This window comes from Dasypus novemcinctus, chromosome 27 (assembly GCF_030445035.2).
Source record: "Dasypus novemcinctus isolate mDasNov1 chromosome 27, mDasNov1.1.hap2, whole genome shotgun sequence".
Lineage (NCBI taxonomy): Eukaryota > Metazoa > Chordata > Mammalia > Cingulata > Dasypodidae > Dasypus > Dasypus novemcinctus.
This window is the reverse complement of record NC_080699.1, coordinates 17,325,400-17,352,625: the sequence shown is the minus strand read 5'-3', so window position 1 is coordinate 17,352,625 and position 27,226 is coordinate 17,325,400. Positions and strand designations below refer to the sequence as shown.

At 50.1% G+C, this 27,226-nt stretch overlaps 1 protein-coding gene across 1 annotated transcript; it reads left to right on the top strand.

The window, feature by feature from the left end:
* Positions 1-774: 774 nt before the first annotated feature.
* POU2AF1 (POU class 2 homeobox associating factor 1) lies at positions 775-26,913 on the top strand. The gene is made up of 5 exons (XM_004481120.5): positions 775-909; positions 18,359-18,489; positions 18,906-18,948; positions 19,035-19,300; positions 21,868-26,913. Exons 1-5 carry the CDS (start codon positions 894-896, stop codon positions 22,180-22,182), a joined length of 771 nt encoding a protein of 256 aa, XP_004481177.1. The 5' UTR covers positions 775-893; the 3' UTR covers positions 22,183-26,913.
* The last annotated feature ends 313 nt before the right edge of the window (positions 26,914-27,226 follow it).

Genomic DNA, 27,226 nt, shown 5'->3' with positions numbered 1-27,226 from the left:
CTGTTTCCTTTGACCTCCTTCAAGCTGGCCGGTGGGTGGGCACGAGGAGAGGCGCCCACCCCTACGGGGCCTGCAAGTCTCCACTGACCACCGGCTCCTGTGAGAGCAGGGGCATCTGTCAGCTTTCTTCCTTGAGTGAGCCGGCCTCTCTCTGTGTGCATATCGGCTGCCAGAGCCACTGCCCCCCGTGTTTAAGGGCCATCGAGCCCTGCCATGTTGGTAGTGGCTGGGGGTGGGGGCAGTGGTAGCTATTGTGTTTCAAGATGGAATAAACAGAAAAGCAATATTAAAAGAACGAGGAGTTGCTTAGCGAGGCTTGAAGAGATAACAGGTGTTTCCTCCTGGGTTGAGAACCAGTGACCCTTGGGAATCGCATTTCCCGTCGAGCGGGAGCCCACGGGGGGCTGTGGCCCGCTAGCACCCTGGTGGTGGGTTTGCCTGAGCAGGCACCAAGGAAAAGTCAGCGTTTTTCAGGAGGCCTTTTGGGCTCCACTGGCGGGAGGTGGCTCGGGACACACACTCCACAGCGCTCATACCCACGGCCACGCTCTCGCACGCCACGCTGGCCACGGCCAGTGTCCGTGGCCTTCCGTGCCGGGTCGTCCCCCCCTCCCCCGCCCCCGGCCTGGCTGGCTCGGTGCACACAGTGGTCTGCAGCCCGCGGGCCTCCGAGGGAGCGCGCAGTGGGGCTGCAGGCCGCGCGCACCCGTGCCTGTGGTGGGAGGATGTGACGCCTGCGAGCCCCCGCGCAGCGGGAACTGGGCTTTTAAAAAGGCGAGGAAACATCCTCTGAGCAGGCAGTGGCTACACTGGAGGAAAGCACACCCAGGTCGCACATTAAAGAAGCCAAACTGTCTGCTTCAAAGAGAAGAGGCAACATCCTGTCACAGAGCATGCTCTGGCAAAAATGTAAGTGGTTTGACTGTGGCCGCTCGGAGCCAAGTAAGTGCCAGGAAGGGCTGGGGGCTCACCTGCTGGCCTGTTACTAAAGAGACGGTGGTGGTGATGGGGGCTGCCTGGGTTCCAAGCCAGGGGCGCGGGGAGGAGTGAGGTGGGGGAGATGAGCCGGGTGGCGAAACCAGCCTGTCAGAGGTGATGCTAAATTTCCAGGCTGGAGGGGAACGAACTAGTGTTCCAAGGTGGGCCAGCGCATTGCACCTCCGCTGTTGTGCATGAATCACTGTGGTGAAGAAAGGGCAGTTTATGATTCACAGAACAAAAGCCAAATGTGATATTGGTTTGGGGCTGGGAGGGGAAAGCCATGGAGTTATTTACACGAGTGGCTTTATTTTTTTAAGCAGCTCCTGTTCAGCCTTTTTTTAAAATTCCATGGACCCATTTCTAGCTGAGTTCTTAGCTCTCTGCCAAAGGCATGATTTATCTCTGTGAATATGTGGGGCCAGGGTGGAAACTTGGCTTGGTGGAGCATGTCTTCACAGCCTTCACACTCTGGTTTCTTGTCAGTCTTGCTCCGATTCAGGGCAAGGGGGCAGTGGGTTTAGCTTCAACTTTAATTTCGATCCCTGGAGCTGGATGGACCAACTGTGAACTTTTCCATTCTGGGGGATGGAACAGAGCTCTAGCAAGATCAGAGTTATTAAGAGCTAAATTCAAGGAGAGATGATCTACAACATTCCTTTTTCAAGGGGACGAAGTCAACTCAGAGCACTGCCCTTTGTAGGACTTGGTTCTGACTTCCTCCGGGAAGAACCATTACCAAATAACTGTTGTCTTTTTCTTTTAAATGTGCTTGATTCTTGAAAAATTCCTTTTGATTAATCCAGATACTCCCTACCTCAAGCAAACTTAATATAAGAGAACCTAGGTTTACGAAGAAAGATAAATTCAGGGATATTTACTTATTTTACCAAAAGACACTGCATTAGATCCCTTTAAGTTCGGAAAAAATAACTTCACTGATTAAAATGTTACTTTAGTCACTCTATCACCAATCTATTGTTTTTTTTGTGTGTGTGTGTAAATAGAATCGAGCTTGTTAGTGTGTACTATAGGAGTGTGATTAAAAAATTTCTCAGATTGTAAAGCCTTATTATTGTTTGACATTGCCAAGATGCATTAAAAAAAAAAAGGAACTAGTTTGGATTTGAGAGTTGTGGAATTCTTCCAGATAATTTGTGCCATGTGGATGAGGGCAGGCAGGGATTCCTTGCTTTGGTTTCCTGGGAGATGTCGAACCTATGTATGCTCTAACTCTTGGAGCTGAGTTGATGGGTTTGCTTTTTTTGGTAATCCTTAGGTTTCTAGTAGGTAAAAGGGTTGTAAATATTCTATCCATTCCACAGCCGCCTGTGGTAAGCTAAGGCACACCGGAAAGGACGTTGATTGCGCTGGTTCGTCTTCAGTGTCTGAGCTATGGGTAGCTTCCTTGCATTCGTGAGACTCCCTTTGTGGTGATGCAGTACAGGTTTTCTTCTTCAGTTACTCCTCAGAGATTAGCAGGGTTTTTAAAAGGGGACGGTGGAGGGCATGCCTCCTGTTCTCACAGCAAAATTCCATCCATCAGGGGGTCCACCATTCTAAGCTCATCCATGGCGTAACTGGAATGAACGCCACCTGCATTTTCAGAGGAACAAAAATAAAAATTCTTTTCAGCTGTCCTTTGCAGGCTAAAAGGAAATTAGGGAGGGCCCCTGGGCACCACCCCGTACCCTTAAACCTGGACCCGAGTGTGTGGCATCAAGGGCACCTGGATGACTAAACCCTGTGGGAAAACTAGTAAGAACAGGGCAGCCTGGCAGCCCACTTAGAATCACCCACTGGAAGGGCAGGGTTTGAAATCAGACACCAAGAGTGCTGAAAGGGCACTTTCTTTTTTCAGAAAACACCCTCGAGGCATGAGCTGAAATGACTGTACTATGGGGTTCTGGAAAGGGTTAAGAAAACATTCACTTTGTGACTCTGTTGCCTCCTGCCCACCTTGCCCATGACCCCGTGTGTAGAGTAAACGTGAACATGGGCTTTGGTTAAGATCGGATTAGCGTGACAAAGCTCAGAACTGCTGGCACCCAGAAGTGGAAATCTGAAGCCCCAACTAAGGAGTCATGATTTGCCCGACTGGCCCGTCAGACAAAGAAGGGACTCTGGCTGCAGAGGCGCCCCCGCCATGGCCCCGCGCTGGTCCTGCAGGCCTCAGAGATGCCAACAGCTCACCTCCATGCTGGTGAGAAGCCCTGGCTGAGGCCCATGGGTAACAGGGCCCTAGAAACAGCTGTGCATTGGAAGGAGCAGGTCTGGATTGGCAAGTTGGCTCAGAGTCTTACAAATCTGAAAAATGGGGCCTCCAATGCCTACCTTCCAGGGCTTGTGCCAGACCTGAAGTAGAGAATTAAGTGATGTGATCACATTTCCTGAGAAGTCGTGACAGTGGTGAGTGAGCGCCTTCCCTTTTCTGACCTTTCCCGTGGACCCATCTCAAGTGATCAGGGTGATGTCAAGCTCCCTTCTACACGTTGCATTAGAATAGGTAAGAAGGCACAATGAAAAGCTCTTAGTGATAGGGTCGTGCCAACAGTTTTCCAAGGGTTGAAAACAGGGCCTGCAAACTATGGCCTGCCACCTGGTTTTGTAAATAAAGTTTTATTAGAATGCAGTCTGGTCTATTCATTTACATATTGTCTCCAGCCGCTTTGCTGCAATGGCAGAGTTGAGTAGTGCAGTGGAGACCATCTGGCCCGCAAAGCCTGCGATCTGTGCTATCTGACCCTTTACAGAAAAAGTTTGCAGAACTCTGGTCTCCAATGGCTTGGGGAATATTTAGGCATTCATTTCCTTAGGTTACTCAGTCTCCTGGGGTTGCATAACGTCGACACCGATGGTGGACGAAGCTGGCAGTCGATGGAGTAAATGATTTGCTCAACGTCAAGAATTGATTTGATTGACTCCTTCCTTAAAAGTGATGAAACTGTGAGTTAGAAACCTGACACCCATTTGTTAGAAAATGAACAAATTGGAAAACTGCCGTTTATCATTGTTGTTTGCATTAGGGAAAGAGCGAAATGATAATGAAAGGCAGGTGTGACTTGACTGATTGCCTTTGGCTTGGCTGGTTGTCATGGTGTCCCAAAGATTTGGCCTTGGTGTATCCTTGCTGTAGTGCCCAACTACCACCTTCGGAAGAGGAAATAGTTATCAAATTATTATGACATGGCTGGGCCTTTGCTTTCAGACAACTTGAACAGAACAGTGGTTTGCCAAACAAGTAAATTAGGGTCTCAAAATGCTCATTTATCATAGAACTCTACTTTTAGGAGTTTCTCTCGGGTTGTGCTAAATAGCCAATTTTTTTTTAAGACGTTTAAAGTTGCATTTAGATAAGGAAAAACATGATATACATATAGTTTTTGGAACCCTATATCCTGCATAAATTTAGGCATACTTATAGCAAGAAGTAATTTAGGTGTGTGGAAAGCCTCTAATATTTCTATTGTGTTAATAACTGTGGCTTATTTAATGAGCCTAAGATGAAACTTTGCTTCTTGTCAAGTTCATCTGTTTATGCAGTGGTTCCTGAAGATAAGGACAAATAGCCTGCAAAAGAGAGACAGAAAATAACCTGTGCAGAAGGAGGTAGAATAAATCACATGTATCTACTAAGAACCCAGGGATCTATTGACAAAAGACCAGATGATTCTCAAGGTGAATTCTTTAGTTCCTTTACCCTAATCTAAAGAAAAATGCCAACCGTGTCCCCCTCCATGCCCCAAAAGTTAACTGAGTCAGAGGTTTTGAAAGCTCTCTTTTAATTCAAACCTGCAAAGCTGTACTGTTGTGAAATACAAGGAAGAATCAAGGTTTCCGATACTTGCTGGCTAAATATCTGGACCTTTAATTCACTAAGAAGCCCTGTAAATTTTTGTCTTTAACTTCCCCATCACAAAGAAAAAGCATCAGGTTTTTTCTCTGAAACTCGTTCAAAAGCAGTTTATTTTCCCACTAAATGAAGATGTTTATTAATTTCTCAGTTTGAGGCAACCAAACCAAAGCTGTCTGATTGATGAAATCATCCACCAAATTTTCACTTTTATGCAATACTGAGCAACACTCTAGTTTTTTTCCTTTTTTTAAAGAACAACTCCTTGACAAGAATGGGTCTGTTTGGAATGGGGAGGACTTCTTTGAAACCCTCTCGTCCTGGCTGTGTCATCCTGTGGACTAAGGCATTGCTCCTGCAGGCAGGACACATGGACTCTACTTGTACTCTGTGGCTAATTCGCTGTGGACCTTAGGCAGGTCACCTCACCATGCTGGGTGTCAAATGTTACAGCTATAACTTGGGACATCCTTTTCCTGGCTAAGGGGACTGAACTTGTTCAAGGTTCTTTTCTAGTCTGAGTTTTTATGAGTGATTATAAAAAAAATTCATATTTTCAACCACAAGCCCTTAATTTAATAGAAATGACTCTTGCAACTGCTTACAGCAGCGTTTTTCAACTTTAGCTTCATATTTGAATGCCCCAGAGAGATTTAAGAAATTCTGATGCCAACAGACAGTCTGATTTAACTGTCCTCAGTGTTGGGATTTTCAAATGCTTCCCAGATGATTCTGACATACAGTCAAGGCTGAGAACTGCTGACCTGAAGTTTAAAATCAATGACTTCTAATATACCTTTGGAAATCACACGGCTATCGGCAGCATATGCTGAATCCTTTTTATAGTGAGTAATAACAGCTGTGGGGTACTGAGGGCCTATTTTGTGCCATGTGGTGAACCACGCGTTTGGTGGATCGGTTTGGATTATATTTGTTTGCTACTGAGATAACAGAGATTTACATAAAACAGAGGAACATTTTCTTTCCCATAAACGAAATCCGAAGTAGGCTGTGCAGGATTGTGTGGAGGCTTCACAGTGCCAACAATATCCTGGGTGCTTTCTGTTTTTCTGGTCTGCTGTCCTTGGCAGGTGGCTTTTGTCCTCAAGGTTGTTTCATGGTTGCAGGTTGGCTATCACGGCTCCAGCCATCACATCTGTGTTTCAGACCAGGAAGAAGGAGTAAAGGGAAGGGCAGAAAGATCATGCCTCCCTGTTGAGGTGCCCCTCCCTAGCAACGCACAACTTCTGCTGACATCTAATGGCCATTCCTAGCTGCAAGGGAGAATAGCATAATTGTTTAGCTGGGCATGTTGCCACTCTCCACAATATCAGGGATAGTAAGGGAGGAGAGGGGGCACGTTGGGGTTGGCAACTGCCAGTCTTTGCTGTGCTGTGAATGTATTATCTCCTCTGATCCTTGTAAAAGCTCCATTTCATAGCTAGGGAGACTGCAGTCAGGTTAGTAACTCACCTCTGCAGCTAAATCCATTTGCACCAGACCCTGAGCACTGCCGTGCTAAGCTGTCAGCTCTCCCTGCCATGCTGCACGTCTCACTCACAGGGCCTAGGAAGATGCTCCTGGGGAAAACACAGGCCTTCCAGGTCAGAGAAGGGATCAGCAGCAAGGCGAAGTGCAGCCCACCGACACTTCAGACTTTGAAACTGCATTTGTGATGCTTGCAAGTTGTGTTTCAGCCTCTTTGCTGAAGAAGGGAAGGCCTTTATCTGCTGCTGCGCCTCTCCACTGGGCCTTTTGCAGACATTTTAGCTGCAGCGGAGGGCTCAAAGGGGAAAGACGGGTCTAGAAGCCACCTGAAATGACCCAGCCCATCTGGGTAGCATTAACAGAGGGTCCCATGTGGCAGCCTGGACTGGGAGCCAGGGCTTCTGCCTCCTTGGCACTTCCTCCAGATGGCACTTTCTAGACTTTGGAAGTCAAGTTGTCCCTTCACATCTGCATGCATGTGTGCATGAATGTGTGTATGTGTGGAGGTGGGGTGCAGAGAGCAAGGCGTAGAGAGTTGGGCTTTATCTTGAGTTCAAGTGATAGCTCTGCTCTTTCCTTGCCTCTGGGGCAGGCAGATCTGAGTTTGAATCCCAGATTTATGCCGTACTAGCTGTGGGACGCCAGCACATCACTTTTCCTTGCTCTGGTGCCATTTCCTCTTGTATAAAACAGGGAAATGGGTCTTACTCCCTAGGGTTGTGGTAAGTGCTGAATATTAAGTAAATATCAAATAATAATAGTGCTATTATTTCTCCTTTCTCTCTCCCTCTACCTCTCTGCATAGAGGATATGCAGGTTGACACTAGATTACAACCTGAGTGGCCCCTGAGCCCTGTGCTCATTGTGAAATGGCAGGACACAAATTTCAAGTCTTCAAATTTGTCACAGGGTTCATGATCAGGGCTAAAGCTAATGGTTAAAGTGGCCGTTCTGTGACCAAACTTGGAACTTGGGCTACGACTTCCCTACTGAACCTTTTAGGTGGGATGCAGCACGGGTTGTACTTACTGACAGTGGCCAGCTTGCTTTTGTTTTTAATTCACAAGATTGGAATGAGGTGTTTATGATCTAGCTGTGAAGAGAGCGGCGCTTGAAATAGGCAAGAAATAGCACTAACAATACCGAAAACTGAAACAGCAATGTGCAGCCTCCTTTTTTCAGTAATGGTTTCGTTAGTACCACTTTCTGGGAAGAGGAGGTTGCCAAAGAATTATAAACCAGAATTATTCTCAGACCAGGTGTTGGGACCAAAAGGATCTGCCCACCCTTAAGGAAAGTTGAATTATTTTTTAATCATCTAGAAAGAACCATAAATTTAATTAGAAGAGAGGAAGAGAACAAAGGACTGAGAAATGCTGGGGAGGTAGAAAAGAAACATGAGAGTTGAAAATAGGACCGCATTCTTCATGCTGAGTGAAAGCAACACAATTCAGGAAAGGAAGGCATAGAAGGAAAACCAACTCTCCCTTCATCATCCCATGCATGCAGCTATCCAATATGGAATTATTTCTGGTTAGAGAAATCAACAATAATGACCTTCAGCAGGAGGGAGGAGGCAATGGAATCAGAGTGGGTGTCATGGAACCGATGGCACTGGGTGAGGCTCTTGAAGAATGAACGATAATCAGGCTTCTTCCTTCCATCCTGGGCATCAAAGATGAATCTGAGCATCTACATCATTTTTGCCATGAACCCCTTTATTCAAACCAAATCTACTGCAGAATGCCAATATGAAACATAAAGATAGAACAGCTTTTGGGGGATACCTGTACCTCGTCCTAGATTCTTGGTCTCCCATCCCCTTAGGCAATCCAGAGTCACCATCACTATACTCTAGACTCTAGGGACTCTTACGTCAGAGTTTGACCTGAACCGATCCTGGAGATGAGTGATCACTGTGAAGCATGATTCTTTGGTCTCCAAGAAGCTTTTTTTCTTGAAACTGAAGGTCATGTGTCTTTTGTGAATAAGGAGGGCGGCAAATCCCCCCAAAGAGGACATAGTGACTTCTGGAACTTGACTTTCTTTCCCAGGCTTCATATTCTAACAACCACTATCCTTCTCTAGCATCCTCTGCAAGAGAAACCCCCACATATTTTGAGGACCTTTGATCAATAAATCAGAGAATTAGCAACAAAGCTCATTCTTTCTGGCTGTTATGCTTCTCATGATGAATCCATTAGTGGGGCTACTGTCACTCATGCAGGCCGTACCCCAGGCCACCTCCAGCCTTGGGGCTTGGGCAGCCAAATGCCTACAAGAAAGTGGTCCTTATGTGAGGGTCTCAGGAAAAGTTTCTTTCATAAAACTCTCTTTGGTCTTGGAAATCTCAAGTGAGTTATTGCTTAAGTCAAGGAGTGAACAACTGAATTTTGTCTCTTCCAGCTGCCTAACCACAGGTTTTTCCTTTCTTAGAATGGATTGACAACTGTAGATTCAGATTATGGGTCTTGATCTAATAAGGAAAGCTGTATCATTTTCATGGCTCCATCTCCTCACTGGGTGCTACCTTGCTATGGAATACGTGGGCTCCTGGGGTGGGCAGCTCTCCTTGCTGCCCTTCTGATGTGGAACTGTTTATCTTGGCCTCTCAGTTTCTCCCTGTCTCTTGACACCTGCCGCTCTGGATAAAGCTGAGGCTTCGGCCCTTGGGCAGTGCCCAATATGTCATCCCAGTGACTGTCTTTTTATGGCAGGTGGTTAGCTCTGCTCACTGACCACCAAAAGAACCCAACCTTGGATAATGCCAAGTTTTCATCCCATATATAGTACGGGCTCCCCGGTTTCTGGCCTCTATGTGGGAGGTGTATCCTCTCCTTTGGCCTTAGCCATGGCTATGTCCCTGTCCTTTGGGAGATACACATGGGTCCTCAAGGGGCTGCATCTGACACCAGGACAAGGGCAGGCCATCTTACTCCATCTGTCTCTTAATAGCCACCATCCAAAAATCCCCAAGGCGCTCCTTCCAAGTCCTCCTTTAAAACTCACATCTGTTACAAATCCAAATCTCTGGTGGCTTCTGAAGAAAGAAGTCCTTCTGCTCAGCAATTGGTATCTTTACAAGAGGACAGTGATGGGGTTTCTGTGTCCTCTGCCCGGGTTTGTCTGTCTGCAAGTGGGGTCTTTGACCAGGCTCTCTACAGCGTCATCAGCCTGCCCAGCTCCTAAACGGGGCTGTCCTGCTCCTTGGGGACAGCAGGCCCAGGTACCTGAGGGATGGCTTCGAGGGGCATGATGAAGGCAGTTTCCAATGGGCTAGAGTGGTGCTTGCAGTCAACAGAGGGCCCTGGATGTGCTGAGGACAGAGACAGTATCAGGGGAAAGTACCAAGGCTACTTTGCTGACGAGAGATGGGCCACAGATTGTTGGGTTGGGTCAAAGGAGAAACAGTCATTTGTTGAGTATCTTCTGTATAAGGTGTTAATTGTGTTATCTCATACAATCCTTGTAATAACCCTATGAGATGGGTTATTCTCATTTTGCAGATGGGGAAATTGAGGCACACATGTTAAGTGATTTTCCAAGGGTCAACAGGAGATAAGTCAAGCAGCAAGCTTTCCAAACTAGGTCTTCCTGCCTCCCCAACTACTCCACACTGCTTCTCAATGCCAAGGGGACACTGGTTACTTTTCGGAAGATTTTCCCTCTCCTGATTGAAGGAGGCGGGTTCTGAATTTGTTGAGGGAAGCTTTAGTCTGATTCAAAAGCCCCTGCAAATTTGAATCTCAGAAAGTTAGATGGGACTCAGTACAGAAGGCTCTGAAGCCAGCCGATTCCATCCTTGGAGTGTCTTGGGCCAGGCTCACTCCCATGGTGTGAGCTGAGCCTTGGACCCCAGAGTGGCCTGTCTGCATTGCGGCCCCCGCTTTCTGCTCGTTCGAGCACCACTGAAGCAGGTGGAGGTGGAAACCAGTCAAACAAGCCAGAACGACTTCAATGAAGAGGCAAATGCTGCTCTGTCACACTTCGTAATTCTCTGTTTGCGTGTGTAATTATTTGATTAATATCCGTGTACCCCCTAGAGAGACCTGAGCTGCTCTGCTCAGCAGCAACTCCAGGGCAGAATGCTCTGTCCTGGTACTCCTGCTCTTTGCCTACCTCAGGACATGCTGTGTCTGAGGTGGGAGCCCTTTCTGCTCTGGTGACCCCGGTTTCTGTAAAAGTCAGGCCGCTGCAGCTGGTTTCTCAGGTGGACCTATCTGTTGTCATTTCAGTCGAAAAATACCAAAAATAAAACCTTGAGGGGAATTGTCCGGGCCTTTCGGTTCCCGTCACTCCCCATGTGAGCAGGCTGCTGGTAAGTTCTCAAGGACTTTTCTCTCCTCCTCATCTGGGAAACAGCATTTCTTGGGGGAACCGGCAATGGAGGGAATCTGACCAATGGTTGGTTGGCTCAGACTCCTCCTGGAAGAAGGAGAGTTAGAACCAGGCAGGGAACCATTCGATAACCCCAGTGTCACCCAGAGAAATGGACTTGGCTGAGCGTGGAGGAGGCAGTGTGGCGAGGCAGAAATGAACTGCACTTGGAATCAGAGGTCCGGGGTGTGATTTGTGGCATGGCCCCTTACAAGCCTAGTCCATGGGCAAGTCACTCAACATCTCTGAGAATCTCTTTCCTCATCAGTAAATGGGAGGGGGAGAAGAATACCCACCATGCCTATTTCAGAGGTTGTGGTGAGACCTCACATCAAATAATTTGGGCAGAAGGCTTTGCAGGCCACAGGACACCATGCCATGGTGAACGTGGGCTCTTGTGGGGTTCCTGGGAGTTAAGGCTGTGTCCAGGAAACACATGGATGTAGGCAAAGCATTCATTCAGCATACCTGTGTCTACATACAGAAGGTGCATAATGCTGAACCTCTCTAGAAGAGAGCACGGAGTTAGGCAGCTTTCTGCTTGTTTTGAAGGAGGGCTGGAGGGATAGTTGAGTGGGAGGAAGATACTGAGAGTGTTTGAAGGGGAGTGGTAATTCCTCAGCGGAGTCTGAGGGATGCTTCCAGAACGAAAGCAGCCACACTGAGGCCTTTGGGCTACCCCTGTCCAAGGTCATGGGATGGTACATCTGGAGCTTTGGGCCAATCCAGTGAATCCAGAGATCGCAGTGTGGGGACACCTCAGCTGGGAGCTGGGTGGATGAGGGTGGGCTGTCCACTTACGCCTCTGATAACTCAAGAGGGGTCCTCGTGTGATCATTCTGGGCGCCCACCCCAGGTGGCTTTGGTCACTCGGGTCCTAGACTCCTTTGGTCTGGGGCTCAGTGGTTCTAAGGGAACAGCGGTCACCCCAGACTTGCTTTAGGAGCCTTTATCTGACGGTCCCCGCCGGGTCCTCTTAGCCTGCGTAGGCCTGTGGAAATTCTCCCGTGCCTGTAGACCTCATTAGCCTTTCCCAGCTGAACTGCCTGTGGTTGATGGGAGTTTGGTGGGACCTGCTGGGGAGGTTCTTCCAAGAGGATGGGGGTGGGCGGGCCACTGACTCCTCTGCTCCCTGACACACCTAAGAACGGGGGGTCAACCGCCCTCTTCGAGGTCTCCTGAGAGAGACTTCTAGCTCTGGAGAACAAGACAACATGACTTACTCCCTTCAGGGTACCCCAGGAGTCTTAGAGCCCCAAGTCATACTTCAGTCGAAGTCCCATTTTCTTATATTTTCTGAACACCCTTTTATTTATTTAATTTAATTTTTATTTTTCAAAGATTTATTTATTTAATTAGTTCTCTCCCCTTCCTCCCCTCCCCCCAGTTGTCTGCTCTCTGTGTCCATTCGCTGTGTGTTCTTCTGTGACCACTTCTATCCTTATCAGAGGCACCGGGAATCTGTGTTTCTTTTTATTGCGTCATCTTGTTGTGTCAGCTCTCTGTGTGTGCAGTGCCATTCCTGGGCAGGCTGCACTTTCTTTCGCGCTGGGTGGCTCTCCTTAAGGGCTGTACTCCTTGCATGTGGGGCTCCCCTACGTGGGGGACACCCCTGCGTGGCATGGCACTCCTTACCCTCATCAGCACTGCGTGTGGGCCAGCTCCACACGGGTCAAGGAGGCCCTGGGTTTGAACCATGGACCTCGCATGTGGTAGACGGACGCCCTATCCGTTGGGCCAAGTCCGCTATTCTGAACACCCTTTTAAAAGGCACCCTTCCATCACTTCCCTTCCCTGCCCTGGATATTATCCAGATCACTACAGTCTAGGAGTGATAGGTTTATATTTCCTGGCTGCAGGGTCCTCTGAGCTCAAACATGAGTGAATGGAAAGCCCACATTTACATGCATGTGGGATCTCTTTTCTTTCTTAGCCTACATTTTCAAAAAAGAAAAGCGAGTTACTGTCTAATGTAAATTGGGCAAGAAAACCTTTCTACAGAGTGTCAAGTCCAGTCTTTGGCCAAAGTCAAAGTTTTTTCTTCCTGTTTGGAAAAAATAAGCTACTGTCTGTGGAGGGAAAGACCAAATTTGAAAACTTTGAGTCCAACCCTCACCATAAGCAGAGGGACGGCATTAGTGTTTCAATGAAGGATATCAAGAATCCTTCACCCAACCGGAGCAAATGTTTCCCAGGGCTCCTCTGCTGTCCCAGGTTCCAAATGCAAGCAAGATTTTTCACATTGAAGGGAAAAGTGTCAGCAATGTTTAAGACTCGGTTTTCAGTTAGAAGCTAGGGCAAGTTTGTTAGCCCCAGGCTTGAATTCCTATTGTTCAGGTATTTGTTTAGGGGTTTGCTACTAATAAAGAGAAAATTATTTGTATTTCTCCCTAGTGGGTCTCTCTCTCTTTAAAATAATACTGAAGACTCAGCAGCAAAAGAGAATACTATTTAAAGCGGTTGCTTGCAAGAGTCGATAGTGCATTGTGCATCACGTGTCCTTCAGGGCTCCGAAGGCTTTATGTTTCCCAGGGGCCTTGTGTGGCTGCAGCTGGAGGTCTACCAGTCAGCTGTAAAAGGAAAGGGCTCTCAGCAAGCCTGCCTGTCAAGATGGACCTGGCTCCCTGGCAATGGAAATTTCTGTTTACCCTGAACTCTCTTAGCTGCTGTCCAACATGCCCCTGGACAAGGGGAGAAGGACCTTCCCAGAAGAGCACGTTGGAGCCTGCTCTAGCGAGTGCCCAGGAGAGGACTCTTTTAAAGCCGCCCTGAAGGGGAAGTGACAGTGACCTGTGTGTCTGACCGACCTCCCCAGCCGAGCAGCCTCCACTGTTTGGTGTGAATGTGGTTTGCACGGGGTCATTAAATAAACAAGTGCCGACGATTTTGCATATTGCCTCTCTGATATTTTATTATACCTTCATCAAGGAACTAGTGAGCCATGTTTATTTAAATCAGCAGAATCCATGTGCTCCCTTAGGTTGGCGCAGATGCAGTCAGGGCGCCGGCGGAGGGGCCGGGTGGCTTCTGCCCGTCATGGTCTGCCGTTTGCAGCGGAACAGCAGCTGCAGGATTCTTATTTTTGTGAGGCGGAGCATGTCCGGGTGTGTGGCAGGGGAACTGAAATGTCCGCTGTTGACTTTTTTATATCTGCAGATTTCTTGTTGCTCTTTTTGGAAAAGGGAAGCCCTCCCTGGGGCCCAATGCATGGGTTTTTCTGTACGTGAATTTTTGTTATTTTCTCCCATTCGATTGGGGACTGACTTCTAGTGGTATGAAAAGGCAAGATGGCCCAGCTCCTGCCTGAACGAGGAGGTCCCCTACCAGGGCCAACAGGCTCATGTCTGTGTGGAGAGCTCTTTCTCGGTGACTGACACGTGGATGTCCGTGGGAGACTCACGGGGCCCTCAGACCACAGGATAAATGGTGAGAAAGCTTCAGGCTTTGAGGATGGTGTTCCCGGCACAGCAATTTGATCAGCAGGTCCTTAAAAAAAAGACTCTGGTCCACTCTCTTGGGAAATCGGGCTGTCATCTTCTCTACTTGTGTATTGTTTGGTCTCCTGTTTTATTTTCTTTTAATGCTCTTATTATTATTTTAAGAAACTATTCTCATCATTTCCTTTCTGCTAAATATTCTAGTTTGGTTAAAGTTTGCTCAATTCAGGGTCCCAGAAGCCTGAAGGTGAGACCATCATGCTGTCAGACAACATCCTTTCTTCTTAAAATGTGCATTCGGGACCCCTGTTCTCGTGGTGGTGGCAGTAGGGGGTACAGTGCTGGCTGTGGAATTAGGAGTGTTTATTGTTGCTTCACCCAGGGTGGTGTGAAAGGCACTGACCTCCAGTTTTCAACTTGCAAATGCACTTGGCCCTTGGGTTTCCTCGGGAATTGACCCGAGGCTTTGGATTCTGACACTTCCTGGGCACTCTGCAAAGATGCTCTCCGAGGCCCCTTCTGTCTTGCCTGCTCCCCCGGGGTCAGTGGCAGTGTTCCTGGGAGCTGGTTGGGGACACATGGGTGGGCAGGGGGGCTCCCCAGGAGCTGGGGAAGTTTTGCACCTGCAGTCGGAAAAGGTGGGGACTTAGAAACTGCTCCCCATCTGGTGTGCTGTGCCAGGGCACACCTGTTGACACTGCGGGCTCCAGCAGAGTCCAGACATCAGAGGGTGATGCCCTCTGCTCACAGCGCCTCCCCCAAACCTGCTTTGTTTATTGATTTAAAAACAACAGGCGGCAGGAAGCCATTGCTTGACGAGATCCTGGAAGTGCCCCGCTGGCTGCCTTCCAGCCAAGTGGGTGGTGCGTCCACTTCCTGGGAGAGCCTGGGATCAGAGCATCCTCCAGGCCCTTCCCCAGAAGTGTATATGCAAATCAGCGGGGGCAATAACCATACAGATGTATTGTGTCGGACATGTGTGCTTACGGGATTGCACCTTTCTTGTCTCACAACTGAATTAAGAATCTGACCACAATAACAGTCAGGAACTCAAATAACCTCCCCTGAGTTTCCCCCATGCGTCAGACAACGCTTTGTGCTAAAGGGCACCTGAAAACCCAGGGGAGACGAGTGTAAGTTGAGTGACCTGGCTGGGAAAAAAAAAGCAGATGTGGCCATGGGTGACCCTAGGAATGAGTGAGCAGAGTGTTTTTTCTACCAGGTCAGGCCACCCCCGGGGTCAGCAGTGGGCATCGCCCAGCAGGAGAATTGGCAAATGGAACGTGTGCAAGAGTGCTGCATTGGGACATAGCTGAAGGACAAGGATGTTCATTGGATTCTGCAGGGGGACCTGGGAGGGGTCTTCAGATACTGGAAAAGGCATGCGATTCCTAGCACCGCTGCTAATATTACCTCCTGTTTACTGAGCTCCTACTCTGTGACCAGCTCTAGCCTGAGCACTTTCCGTGTAATTCTCAGATTATCCCATGTGGTGGGTACCATTAGGATTTTCACGCTAGAGAGGAGAAAACTGTAAGTGGCTCTGAATCATGGCTATCCTTAAAGGGTAATCCCAGGACAACAGTACCAGTCACCCAAGCGGGCTCAGTAGGCAGGGGTGGGGCACAGCTCTCCAAAGGCAGGTGGAGGCGGGCGGGATGAGGGGAAGGGAAGATGAGCAGTGAGCATCTGCCATATGCCAGAAATGGCCTTGGGAGCTTTCCATGCATGATTTCAGTTAATCCTCACAACAGTGTGAGTCAAGAACTAACCCCATTCGAAGGATGAGGAAATTGTGGCACGGAGTCTTCCAATAAAGCATCGGATGCCTTTCCACCAGGAAGTAACGGAGCCCAGACTTGAGTTCAGGTATTTTGGACTCTGGGGGCCGTTCTCATGGCTGCTTTGGACAAAGGCAGTCCACACAGGTGGTCCCTGGCACAGGCTGCCCCTCTGCTCATGGCACTTACCCACTCGTCGATGTTTGTTTCACGGCTTGTCCTCCCGTCTGGACTGCAAGAGCCACAGAGGGGCAGGGGTCATATCTGCCTTGCTCAGGGCGGTAGTCCTTGTGCCAACAAATATTTGAGAGAATGAAGGAATCCCAGTAGAGACCCCATGCGGTCACAGGAGAAGTTAAAGAGGATTAATGCCTCTTGTTTTGGGGGTTAGAGGGAGAGCCCATGCTAGGTCAGGGGTGGATTTTCAATGGTCCAGATCCCAGCAGGCCATCAGAGTCACCCAAGGGACCTTTATAAAAATAAATGCCACATCAGGCCCCCAGAATCGGAATGTCAGGGAGCAGGGCTGGGGGTCTCTATATTGTATGCCCCCTTGGATGATCCTGCTGTATGGCCAGGGGAGGAAGCCCCAGGCCAGGCCGGGATGCCGGGTGCCATGGCTCCACATCACCATTCTGGGGGTTCTCGGGCCCCCTTCCCACTTGCCGCCGTCCATGCCATGTGCCCCTGTCTGCCAGTCCTTGAGGCCAGGCCCCGCGTGTGTCTGGAGCCCGCAGGGCTGTCTGGTGCCCGGCCAGGCTGGGGCCTTATCAGCTGGGTGTTTACTGAGCAAAGTTCAGCCAGGGCAGCACTGCGGATCCGGGTTCAGCAGATACCCATGCTTCCGGGCCTTTGATTCAGACCCTTATCGGGGGTGATAACAGGCCTCCGTGTCAGGCTAGGGCTGCGCTACCACCCCCCGTGGACGCAGGCCTGCCCTCCACGGGCCCGGGGCCCACGGGCGGGGCCTTCTGGGCAGGCAGGTCAGCGCTGGCCGGCCGGGGCTGCTTTCGGCTTGCTCTCCCTGCCTGGGCTCATGGCTGGCTCGGTGCTTTGGCTTCCTGGCTTTATGACAAAAGGCAGAGGGAACCTTCTCTCTGCAGCAAGGCTGTTCCAGGGCTCATGATCACTTCACGGCATTTGGCCTCCATCCTGGGAGCCACCCGGCTCAGCAGCCTAAAGGTCCAGGAGACGAAGGGGAGGGGAGTGGAGGGATATGTTAAATAACCAGCCAGTCAATTAATCAACAAATAACCTACTGAGTTTATTACAGACATGCCACTAAGGAAGACACAGAGAAATAAGGTACAACATCTCACCTGGAGAAACATAAAATCTAGGTGGGGTCATAAAAAATTCACACCAGAGAGGATAACTAATTGTTATATAGCAGATTATGATAAATATTAATAATGTAAGATTCTGTTCAGAGTTAAGGCTTAAAATGTACAGAGTTTCTATTTGGGACAATGGAAAAGTTTTGGTAATGGATGATGGTGAGGGTAGCACAACATTGAGGACATAACTAGCAGCACTGGATTACATATTTGAATGAGGTCAAAGGGGGCATTTTAGATTGTGTATATGTTACTAGAGTAAAATTAAAAAAAAAATCCATGGAACTGCACAACACAGTGAACCCGAAATTAAACCATGCACTAGAGTTAATAGCACAATTACAAAAAAGAGCTTTCATCAATTGTAACGAATGTACCTTCCCAATATGAGGTGTTAATAACAGGTTGGTCCATGAGAATCTTCTATTTTATGCAGGATTGTTCCGTAAATCTACAACTTCTCTAATTAAAAAAAAAAGATGGAAACCTTACTCTGTAACCGATTTTTTACTAAGCACATACTTCACATTGACGGTGTCAGTGGCTCCTCACAACATTCCTTTGATAAAGAGGCACAGAGAGGCCAAGTAATTTGCTGAGAATCACACAGTTAGAATGTGGCAGGATTTGAGCCTGACCCAGAGTCCCTGCTCTTACCACTGTCCTCTCCGCCCTACGATGAGTACTGCACAGGTCTGGGAGGGGTCGAAAGGTTCCTGGGATGAAATAATTTGCGTGGGCTGCAGTGGTCAGCCAGGAGGGTCGGAGCCGATCTTGGGTCATGGGAAATTGAGCAGCTGAGAGAAGCGAGTGGGAATTCTGATCATGGGAAGTCCTGAGCAAAGAGGAGGTGAGAAGGTGCAAGGTGGGAGTAAAAGAAGCAGAGGCAGGCCAGAAGGGGTTAAGGGGTTGGGATGGTGAGTCTTACGACCCCATCGGCCTGTACCCCTGGCAGGAGGTTTGGGGGGCAGGAGGAGTGGTCATGCTGAGAGGGCTATTTTAGGAAGCCCCCCTGCCTTCCCCTGGGGTCCTCCGCGTTCGGCCCCCACTTGGGTGAGCAGGTGCACGCGGGAGGGAGACGAGCGCGCGTGCCCTTGCTTTCCACAGCCGCAGCTCCCGAGCAAGCCCCGGCCCCGCCCCGGCCGTACCAGGGCGTCCGGGTGAAGGAGCCGGTGAAGGAGCTGCTGAGGAGGAAGCGCGGGCACGCCAGCAGCGGGGCGCCGGGGGCCCCGACGGCGGTGAGGAGGGCCCGGGGGCCGGGCGGGGGGCACGGGCGCAGGGGTCGAGCAGGGCACGGAGGGCGCACTGGCCGCCGGGGCCTGGGTGAGCCCGGGGTCCTTGCAGGGACGCGGCCGGCTTGGTGCACCGAGGGCCTGGACAGAGCTTCTGGCAGGGCCTAAGGGAGCAGAAGGTTCATCGCCCTTCCTGCTGGGGCCCCCCCGGGAAGGAGGATGATGCCAGAACTCTGCAGACATGGATTTGTTGCTCCAGGGAGACAAGAATCCCTCCAAAATGGTGGGGATGTGGGATGGAGGGTTTTTAATCTAAGCCGGGAGGCTCTCAGCCTGTGTTTTCCTCCCCCGGGGAAGGTTCCAGACCCAGGGCTGGCTGATGCTGGCTGGACACTGAGCCTGGTCTTCTCTTCTCCCTCCAGGTGGTGCTGCCCCATCAGCCCCTGGCCACCTACACCGCAGTGGGTAAGAGCGCCTGGCCGCCCCCGTCTCCTGCACGCCCCTCCTCTGGGGTGGCGGCTGCAGAGGCCGTCATTTCCTTCTCCCCACAGGTCCTTCCTGCCTTGACATGGACGTCTCTGCGGCCACGGTGACCGAGGAGGGGGCGCTGTGCGCCGGCTGGCTCTCCCAGCCTGCCCCGGCCACCCTCCAACCCCTGGCCCCGTGGACGCCGTACACAGAGTACGTGTCCCACGAGGCCGTCAGCTGCCCCTACTCGGCCGACATGTACGTGCAGCCCATGTGTCCCAGCTACACGGTGGTGGGGCCGTCCTCCGTGCTGACCTACGCCTCCCAGCCACTCCTCACCAACGTCGCGGTACGTCGCCCATGGCAGAGTGCACCCACCCTTGGAGGGAGCCCCTAGAAAACCTAGGCTGACCCTCGGGCCTCCCGAGCCTCCTTGTAGCTGGTTCCCAGATTCCTGGGAGAGTCTGGTCGCCCCAGCCCACCCTGTCCTCCAGGGAGGCCTGCTTCCGTTCCTGTTGCTCTAAAATATCTGCCGCAAGGGTTTCTGGCCTCTCTTGCCAGGCCTTCTGTTCCTTGGGGTCGGAGCATGCTCCTGACTCCCCGTCCACCCCAACTCCTGAAGCAGTGGGTCTCGACTGGGAGGGTCGCGTTTTCAGTGGCTGGGGAACCAGACGAGAGCGTGCCGCAGTCTGCCTTTCCTTTCCAGGCACCTTAGGGAGTTCCCACTTAGCAGTGGCTAGGCTGAGCCACAGGTGACTCCCGCACAGCTTCCCAGAAAAGGTACTTGGGATGGAGTCAGACCCCCCTGCGGGGTGTTTCTGTGAGGTCTCCTCCTAGAGTCACATGGCCTGGGCTCACACCCCCACCTTTGTAGTCACGTGACCGCGGGCTCCTTGCCTCTCTGAGCCTCCGTGTCCTCATCTGTTAAATGGGAATAGTAACACGTGGGTGGTCATCAGGCCCAAAGGAGGTGTCGCACGTGGAGGGCTCCAAGCCGTCCCCGGCGTCAGGAAACACGAAGGACATGTTAGAAATCCTGAGGGTCTCAGAGGCTGCGGGCAGCACTGACCGAGGGCCGCCTTCGAGGGCCAGGCCGGTGGGCAAGGACCCGTGTCCCCAGGAGTGGAGGAAGAGAAGTCATTTGGTGGGGGTGGGGATCCCCTAAGGGTCCAGGGGATGAAAGCCCTGTGATTACAGCCGCACCCAGCCCTGGTCCTGGGAAAACCGTGGGAGCCCCTTGAGTAGTTACGGAGCCCGTTCTTGACCGAGGAGCTCGCATTGGTTCTCCAGGGTCGCTGGGTGGACCTGCCCGCTGCGTCCCAACCCCATCCAGGCAAGCCGCGGGGGCCTCCCACCTCACGCCACCTGGCTCCCCGGCACAGCAACTGCGGGGCTGACGGTGGAGGGGGAGGAGGCGGCTCATTTGCCTATCGGGGGGCCGGGGGGGGGGGGGGCGGGCATAATTGTTCCCAGCTTCTTCGTTACTCCAGATTGCTTTCCCTATTTATCCTTTCGGCACCCCACCCCCTGCTTTGAAAGATTCTGTGTATCAAACAAACCGTATTGAAGAAATAATTTATTTGTTTTGCCATTCGGGAAATTGATTCATCAAAGATGGCTGGAGCTACCCCTCAGCTCTCCTGATGAGCAGGAGATAAGACTGGTGGTGGCACTGGGTTGATGGAATTCTGTACCCCAACAAAGAAACGCAGCGTTTTGGTTGATCCGTGGGGGCTTAGGACGAGAATGTGTAGGATTTCTGTTTGAATTTTTGCAACGAGGGAAGCAAACCAGAGAGTTTCTCTGGTTTCGGGACACTGGGTGGGGAGCGCTGGCTTGAGTCCAGGAGAGGGGAAGGGGACGTACTCCAGCCTGGAAGTCAAGCGCCTGGAGCCCCTGAGGCACCCTCCAGCTCTCTCCTGTGGATAAACACTCCAAAGCGTGGTCCTAGGACAGCCGCTTCCCACGGCCGGGGGTCTTAGAGGCCCAGAATCCCAGGCCCCGCCTTGGACCCCCTGTACCAGCAATTGCGCTGTGACAAGAGCCTCAGGAGATTTAAATGAGCTCTGCCCTGAAGGACTCCAGCATTCGCTCTCAAGGCGCACTGGGCAGGGTGGGGGGCCGGGAGGGGAAGAGCTGGGCCTCTCTCACCTCCTCATGCGCGAGAACTTCCTCTCCCACCTGCTCTCCTCGGCCAGGAAGGGGTGGTGAGAGGCAGGCCCGGGCTTCCCTGCCCCCAGCAAGCCTCGGGGAGCAGCCCCGAGCCCTGGGGGCCCCTGGATGGCCACTGGGGCCCATGGGAGGCAGGAGGACGAGGCCGTGGTGGGCACCAGGAGGCCGGAAGAAGGCGGGTCTGGGGGCATGGCAGGCCCTCCCCTGTGCTGTCACTACTGGGGTGGGGGGGAGGTCAGGGGGTCTATGTGGGCTCCCGGGGACCCCGTGCTCAGGCTGTCCTTGAGTCTGGGCAGGACAGGGGCCACATGAGTGGCAGGGACCACTCCAGGTGCCAGGCTAGTTCTTTAACATGCTGTATTTTAATCAATTTTAAGCTGAACCTTTTTTCACATTTTATTATCTCTAATAATAATAATATTATTTTGTGTTATATTTTATATTCACTGAAATAGGGAAAAATCATCTCTCATTCAGCCCCCTGGCTTCAGTCCTATTAGTATCCAATTTTACAGATGGGGAAACTGAGGCTGGGGAGCGGGGAAGCAGCCTGAGCTAGTGGGGGATGGAGTCAGGGGTGGGGCGGCAGTTGGTCTGGCTTGTCCCTCGGGCTGTGTTGGGGGGACTCTGCGCAGGTGAAGCGGAGGCCCCGGGGGAAGAGCCGGAAGGGGCTGATGGAGAGGGGCAGCAGGGCCCGTGGCCACCCCGGGCCGCTCACCCGGGTCCTGTGCTTCCCCCTGGCAGGCGAGGAGCGCGGCCGCGCCCGCCGTGGGGCCCCCGCTGGAGAGCCCCGAGCACCAGGCGCCCCTCACCTACTTCCCGTGGCCTCAGCCCCTCTCCACGCTGCCCACCTCCACGCTGCAGTACCAGCCCCCGGCCCCGGCCCTGCCGGCACCCCAGTTCGTCCAGCTGCCCATCTCCATCCCGGAGCCCGTCCTGCAGGACATGGACGACCCCAGGAGGGCCGCCGGCACCCTGACCATCGACAAGCTGCTCCTGGAGGAGGAGGACAGCGACGCCTACGCTCTCAGCCACACGCTCTCCGTGGAGGGCTTTTAGGGTGGGCTGCCCCCGAGGGGCCTGTGCCCTGAAGCTGGGGTTGCACCAACGAGCCAGGACTGAGTCTTAGATGCATACCTATCGGGCGCAGCCATTGCATTACCACACTTTCAGCCCCAAAGTAAAATTGTGGCCCTTTTCTCCCTCCCCCCTCCTTCCCTCCCCTCTCCCCCCTTTCCCTCCCTCCCTCCCTCCCTCCTTCCTTCCTTCCTTCCTTCCTTCCTTCCTTCCTTCCTTCCTTCCTTCCTTCCTTCCTTCCTTCCTTCCTTCCTTCCTTCCTTCCTCCCTCCCTCCCTCCCTCCCTCCCTCCCTCCCTCCATTTCTCCCCCTCTCCCACCCTCCTTCCATCTTCTCTGTCTTTCCTTCCTCTCCTTTTCCATTTCTGTTCCTCTCGGGGAGGGGTGGTATTTCACGCCACCTTGCTGCCGCTGTGAGCCGGGTGCTTCTGTGTCTGCCACGTCCCACCCCTCGGCGGGGGCGCCTTCTCTGGAGCGCCCGCTGCGGCGGGGAGCGCAGCACTGCCGAGCGGTCACGGCACCAGCTGCACCCTCTGTCATTTCGAGATGCAGAGGTGCCCCGCGGGTAGACGGGCTGTGCCAGCACCTCCCGGGAGAGGCGGCCAAGGGCAGACCCAATGCCAGAGCCCTTGAGCTGCCAGTTCCCACACTTGCTCCTTTGTTTGTTATTCTCAGCGGTGGCCAGATTTACGGGCCAAGTGGCAAAGTCTCAAGACCTGGGGCTGAGTGTAGTGACGGGTGGGGTTAGGGTGGGGGGAGAAAAGGAACGTCAGGGTGGGTAGGGACAGTGGGGACATGAGAGAGGGACAGAAGTGGGGAGGGAAAGAGGGTGCATATACATGGTGTGAGCAAGCAGGAGATGCTGGGGGCAGATTTTACATAGGAGGTGGGCTGAATGGGTCAGCTCTGGATTCCTGGGGTATTAAGAACGACATTACATTTAGGAGAAACATTGCTTTAAGAGGTGTTGTTGCTACTCTCCTTAAGGATGCCTGCAGGGAAAGCAGAGCGCTTCCAACCATCCCAGCGATGAGGCTGCCTGGCCGCCTCCTGCGGTGCCTCATAGTGGCTGGGTCTTTGCTTAGTGTGGTCATGTTGCTTCTGTGGTGTCTGAAAGGCACCCAAAGGTCACCCTTTTGTGGCGCCAAGGCCTCCTCCCTCCCAGCAGCAGCCTTCCAGGGATGGCAGGAGCCTTGGCCAGAAGTGCCTCTAGGTGCAGGCCAGGGCTCCGGTGCTGCTGGAGAAGCAGCGCGTTCGTCAGGGCTGAGCACAGCGGTCCCTGGAGGTTCTCCCGAGAGCGGGGGTGTTCCTTGGGCCAGGGCACCTGCTTGCTGGCACCGCTGCCCCCTGTGACGCAGACCCGCTGGCTGGTGGGCCCCATGAGCAAGGAGCGGCTTTTCTGGGGAATGACCATGTCTTTGATACATTTTCTTTGTCATTTTTAACAAAATCTTCTGGATCTAGTTGTCTTTTTTGGATTTTTTTTTTCTCTGCTCTGGGTTTATTTTGACCCAAAGGTTTCCTTACCTGCCTGAAATCCCAGTATGCACACTATAAATATTTCTATTCAGACTCAAATTTTTTTTTTCAAATTTCAAATCTCAAGACAGCGTTTTAGAAGACGAATTTACATTTCTTTTGGTAGTGAGGAGGAGGAGGCAAGGGAGAGGGGTGTCTCAGGCCTGTTCGAGTAAAAGCCCTAGTTTCTGAGCCTGGGAGCCCCAAGATCCAGGGACAGAGACTGCCGAGCCCCATCTCTCTGCTGCCACCTACGCTGGACAAGATCATCTAACCATAGATAAACATGAACCTGTGCAGGACAAACCGACGGAGCAGGCTGAGTGATGACAAGGCAGCTTGCATGAAGTCTTTAACGGTGCAAGGAGCTGATGTGGCCAACGAGGAGAGGAATCTTCTCTTGGTTGCTTATAAAAATGTTGTTGGAGCTCATAGGTCATCGTGGAGGGCCAACAAAACTGACGGACTGAACAAAAGACGGAAGGTGCTGAGAAAAAAACAGCATGATTCGAGAATACAGAGGGAAAATGGAGACTGAGCTAAGAGATATCTGCAATGATGTACAGTCTCTTTGTTAAAGTTCTTGATCTCCAATGCCTCCCACACAGAGAGAGCAACGTCTTCCATTTGAAAATGAAAGGAGACTGCTATGGTTACTTAGCCGAGGATGCTGCTGGTGAAGACAAGAAAGGGATTGTGGCTCAGGCACAACAATCACACCAAGAATAATTGAAATGAGCAGAAAGGAAATGCAACCAACATATCCTATCAGATTGGGTTTGGCTCTTAACTTTTCTGTGTCCTCTTATGAGATTCTGAACTCCCTAGAGAAGGCCTGCTCTCTTGCAAAGACAGCTTTTGATGAAGCCCTTGCTGAACTTGACACATTAGTGAAGAGTCATGCAAAGAGAGCATGCTCTTAAGGTAATTACTGAGAGACAAGTTGACATCGTGGATGTCAGATGCCCAAGGAGATGAAGCTGAACCAGGAGAAGGAGGGGAAAAAAAGTCACCAGCCTACCAACTTTTGTCTGCCTCATTCCAAAATTTACACAGTAGACCATTTGTCATCCATGCTGTCCCCACAAATAGTTTTTTTTTGTTTAGGATTATGACAGGTTTATGTTACTTCTATTTGAATTTCTGTATTTCCCATGTGGTTTTTATGTTTAATATTAGGGCAGTAGAGACAGTTAACATTTAGGGCATTATCTGTTTTGAAGTGACCAATATGGGGATGTGGAAGTTTTACACAAGTTATAAATATTTGGCATAGTACTTTTGGTACATTGTGGCTTCGCAAGGGCCAGTGTTAAAACTGCTTCCATGTCTAAGCAAAGAAAACCACCTACATATTGTTTTGTGCTGGTGGGGGATAAAAGGAATAATTGGTTCCAGACACAAGTGTAGTTATTGTGGGTACTTTATGGTTTAGAGCACTTTCAAGGTTGTAGGATAAATAGAATTCCCTAGGATATTACCTGTTGAACCATATGTTTCTATGGGATATACCATCTCCATGTGCACACACTTTTTCAAAGTCGTGACCCACTTTACTCTGGAGAGGGGCAGATATGGCTCACGTTCCATTATTTGTAAAGGTACCTGCTGTTTGCTTTCATTATTTTTGCTATACTCATTTTATTTATGTAAATATTTTAGGCATCCTAAAAACAAATATTCAAGCAACTATGCAGTAAAAATGAGTTGCTTGATATCCATTACTTCATGTATATCAAGCACTTAACAACAACAAAAAACATGTAATTACTTTTTATAGGTTTTTTGCTTTTGTGGGATGTTGTTGTTTTTGGTACTCGCCTATCATGCACATGTTGTAAAAATAGAGAAATAACTTGATGATGGGTAGCTTTTGTTTAATGTCTCATGAAATTTTCATGAACAGTCCAAGCATAATTGTTAAGAACATGTGTGATAGCTTGATGTAAATAGAATATAAGTTTTGTGAATGGACTTTTCAACTACTTTCTCTATAGCTTTTCATGTAAATTAGTCTTTTGGTTCTGAAACTACTCTAAAAAAAATTGTACGTTTTTGGAAATTTATTACTTATACCCTTTTGGCAGCTAATGGACTGTTACCAAGTTTAAATACAAAGTTTATCATAATGACAAAAATACTACTCATGTAACTACTCTTCCCAACCATATTGCATTCTCCTTTCCTACCCTACTTCACCCCCTCTCCGCAATCAGTTTCTATTGGGAGGACTGTCAACTGAATAAAAGTAATGTGTTCTGCCTTTTGGTATATGGCTTTTTCTAACTTAGGAAGCCACAAGCCATAATGTTCTTAGCCCATCATGATGTTGGGTGGCATTAACGGTAGGTTTTGTGCTTCCACTTTTGGTTTTTAAGACTTCTTAGATACTCTTGTAGTCTGCCTTCAATTTTGAACCTTTAGCCTATTTGTCAGGTGCACAGGATTACCTTCCTTTTTTAGCCTTCTTCTGTATCATCTATCACCAACCATTCCTACTCGTTGGCCATGCACTTGGAAAAAGGCTGCATGATATTTCTGCCTCTGCTTAATGTATAAGATGCTACCCTACTTCCTTTGCTTGCATATCACAAACTATTTCCCTCATCCTATTTACTGCAGCAAATTTCTCCTTAGTTGATGAACTCGTGTTTATCTCCCTGTGAGCCCTACCTATCTTGAGTGCTCTGTCATCATCTGCCTTTTAATCCTTCTTCTCCTCTATCTAAATAACTATGGGGCTAAGTTATTCCCAAGGCTGACCCTATAGACTATTTCCTCAGTTCCTTGCAAAAAACACCAAAGAAAAATATCATTTTAAAAGAGGTGTATTTTTTTTTTCTTTTAGAATGTAAGCTCCTCAAGAGCAGGGATAATATTTCCTGTACTGTTGTGTCCAGTATACTGTAAATGCTCAATAAATACTGATGATGGGAAAAAAAAGCCCCGGTTTTCTATAAAAACACTATGCAAGACTTTTTGGCTGTACTTTTTGAGGATTTGAGAGGATGTAGAAGCATAAAGGAATGTAAGTTGGCAGAAACTAGCAAAAAAATTAAGTACTTTATGTATTTGCTGAGATTTAAGTGGTATCTTTTTCTCTCTTTATCTTGAGTTCAAATGTCCTGGTTGTAGTAGTTTGTCTAGATTTTTGCTAAGATGGAAACATTTTCAATAAAGATTTGCAGAGATTTTTTTTTGTGCCAAAGAGTTTTATGTCTTATCAAATTAAGCCCAAAGTGTTTTTAATTTTTATCAAATTAATCTCCCTTAGCTCTCAGTTCCGTGTTAGGCAGTGTCATTTTAGGCCATTTACATGAGTCTTGTTGATTTTGTAACCTGATCTGCTGCAGGAGAAGATAAAACCAGCCTGCAGTACTGTTCTCCCAGCAGTGCCTGCGAGGCTGGTGGGCTGGGTCCCCAGGAGAGAGGGAATTTGAGGGGAGGAAGGAAATCTCTTTAAAACTGTTGTTATTCCTGATACTCCTGTTACATGAGTAACTTCTCAT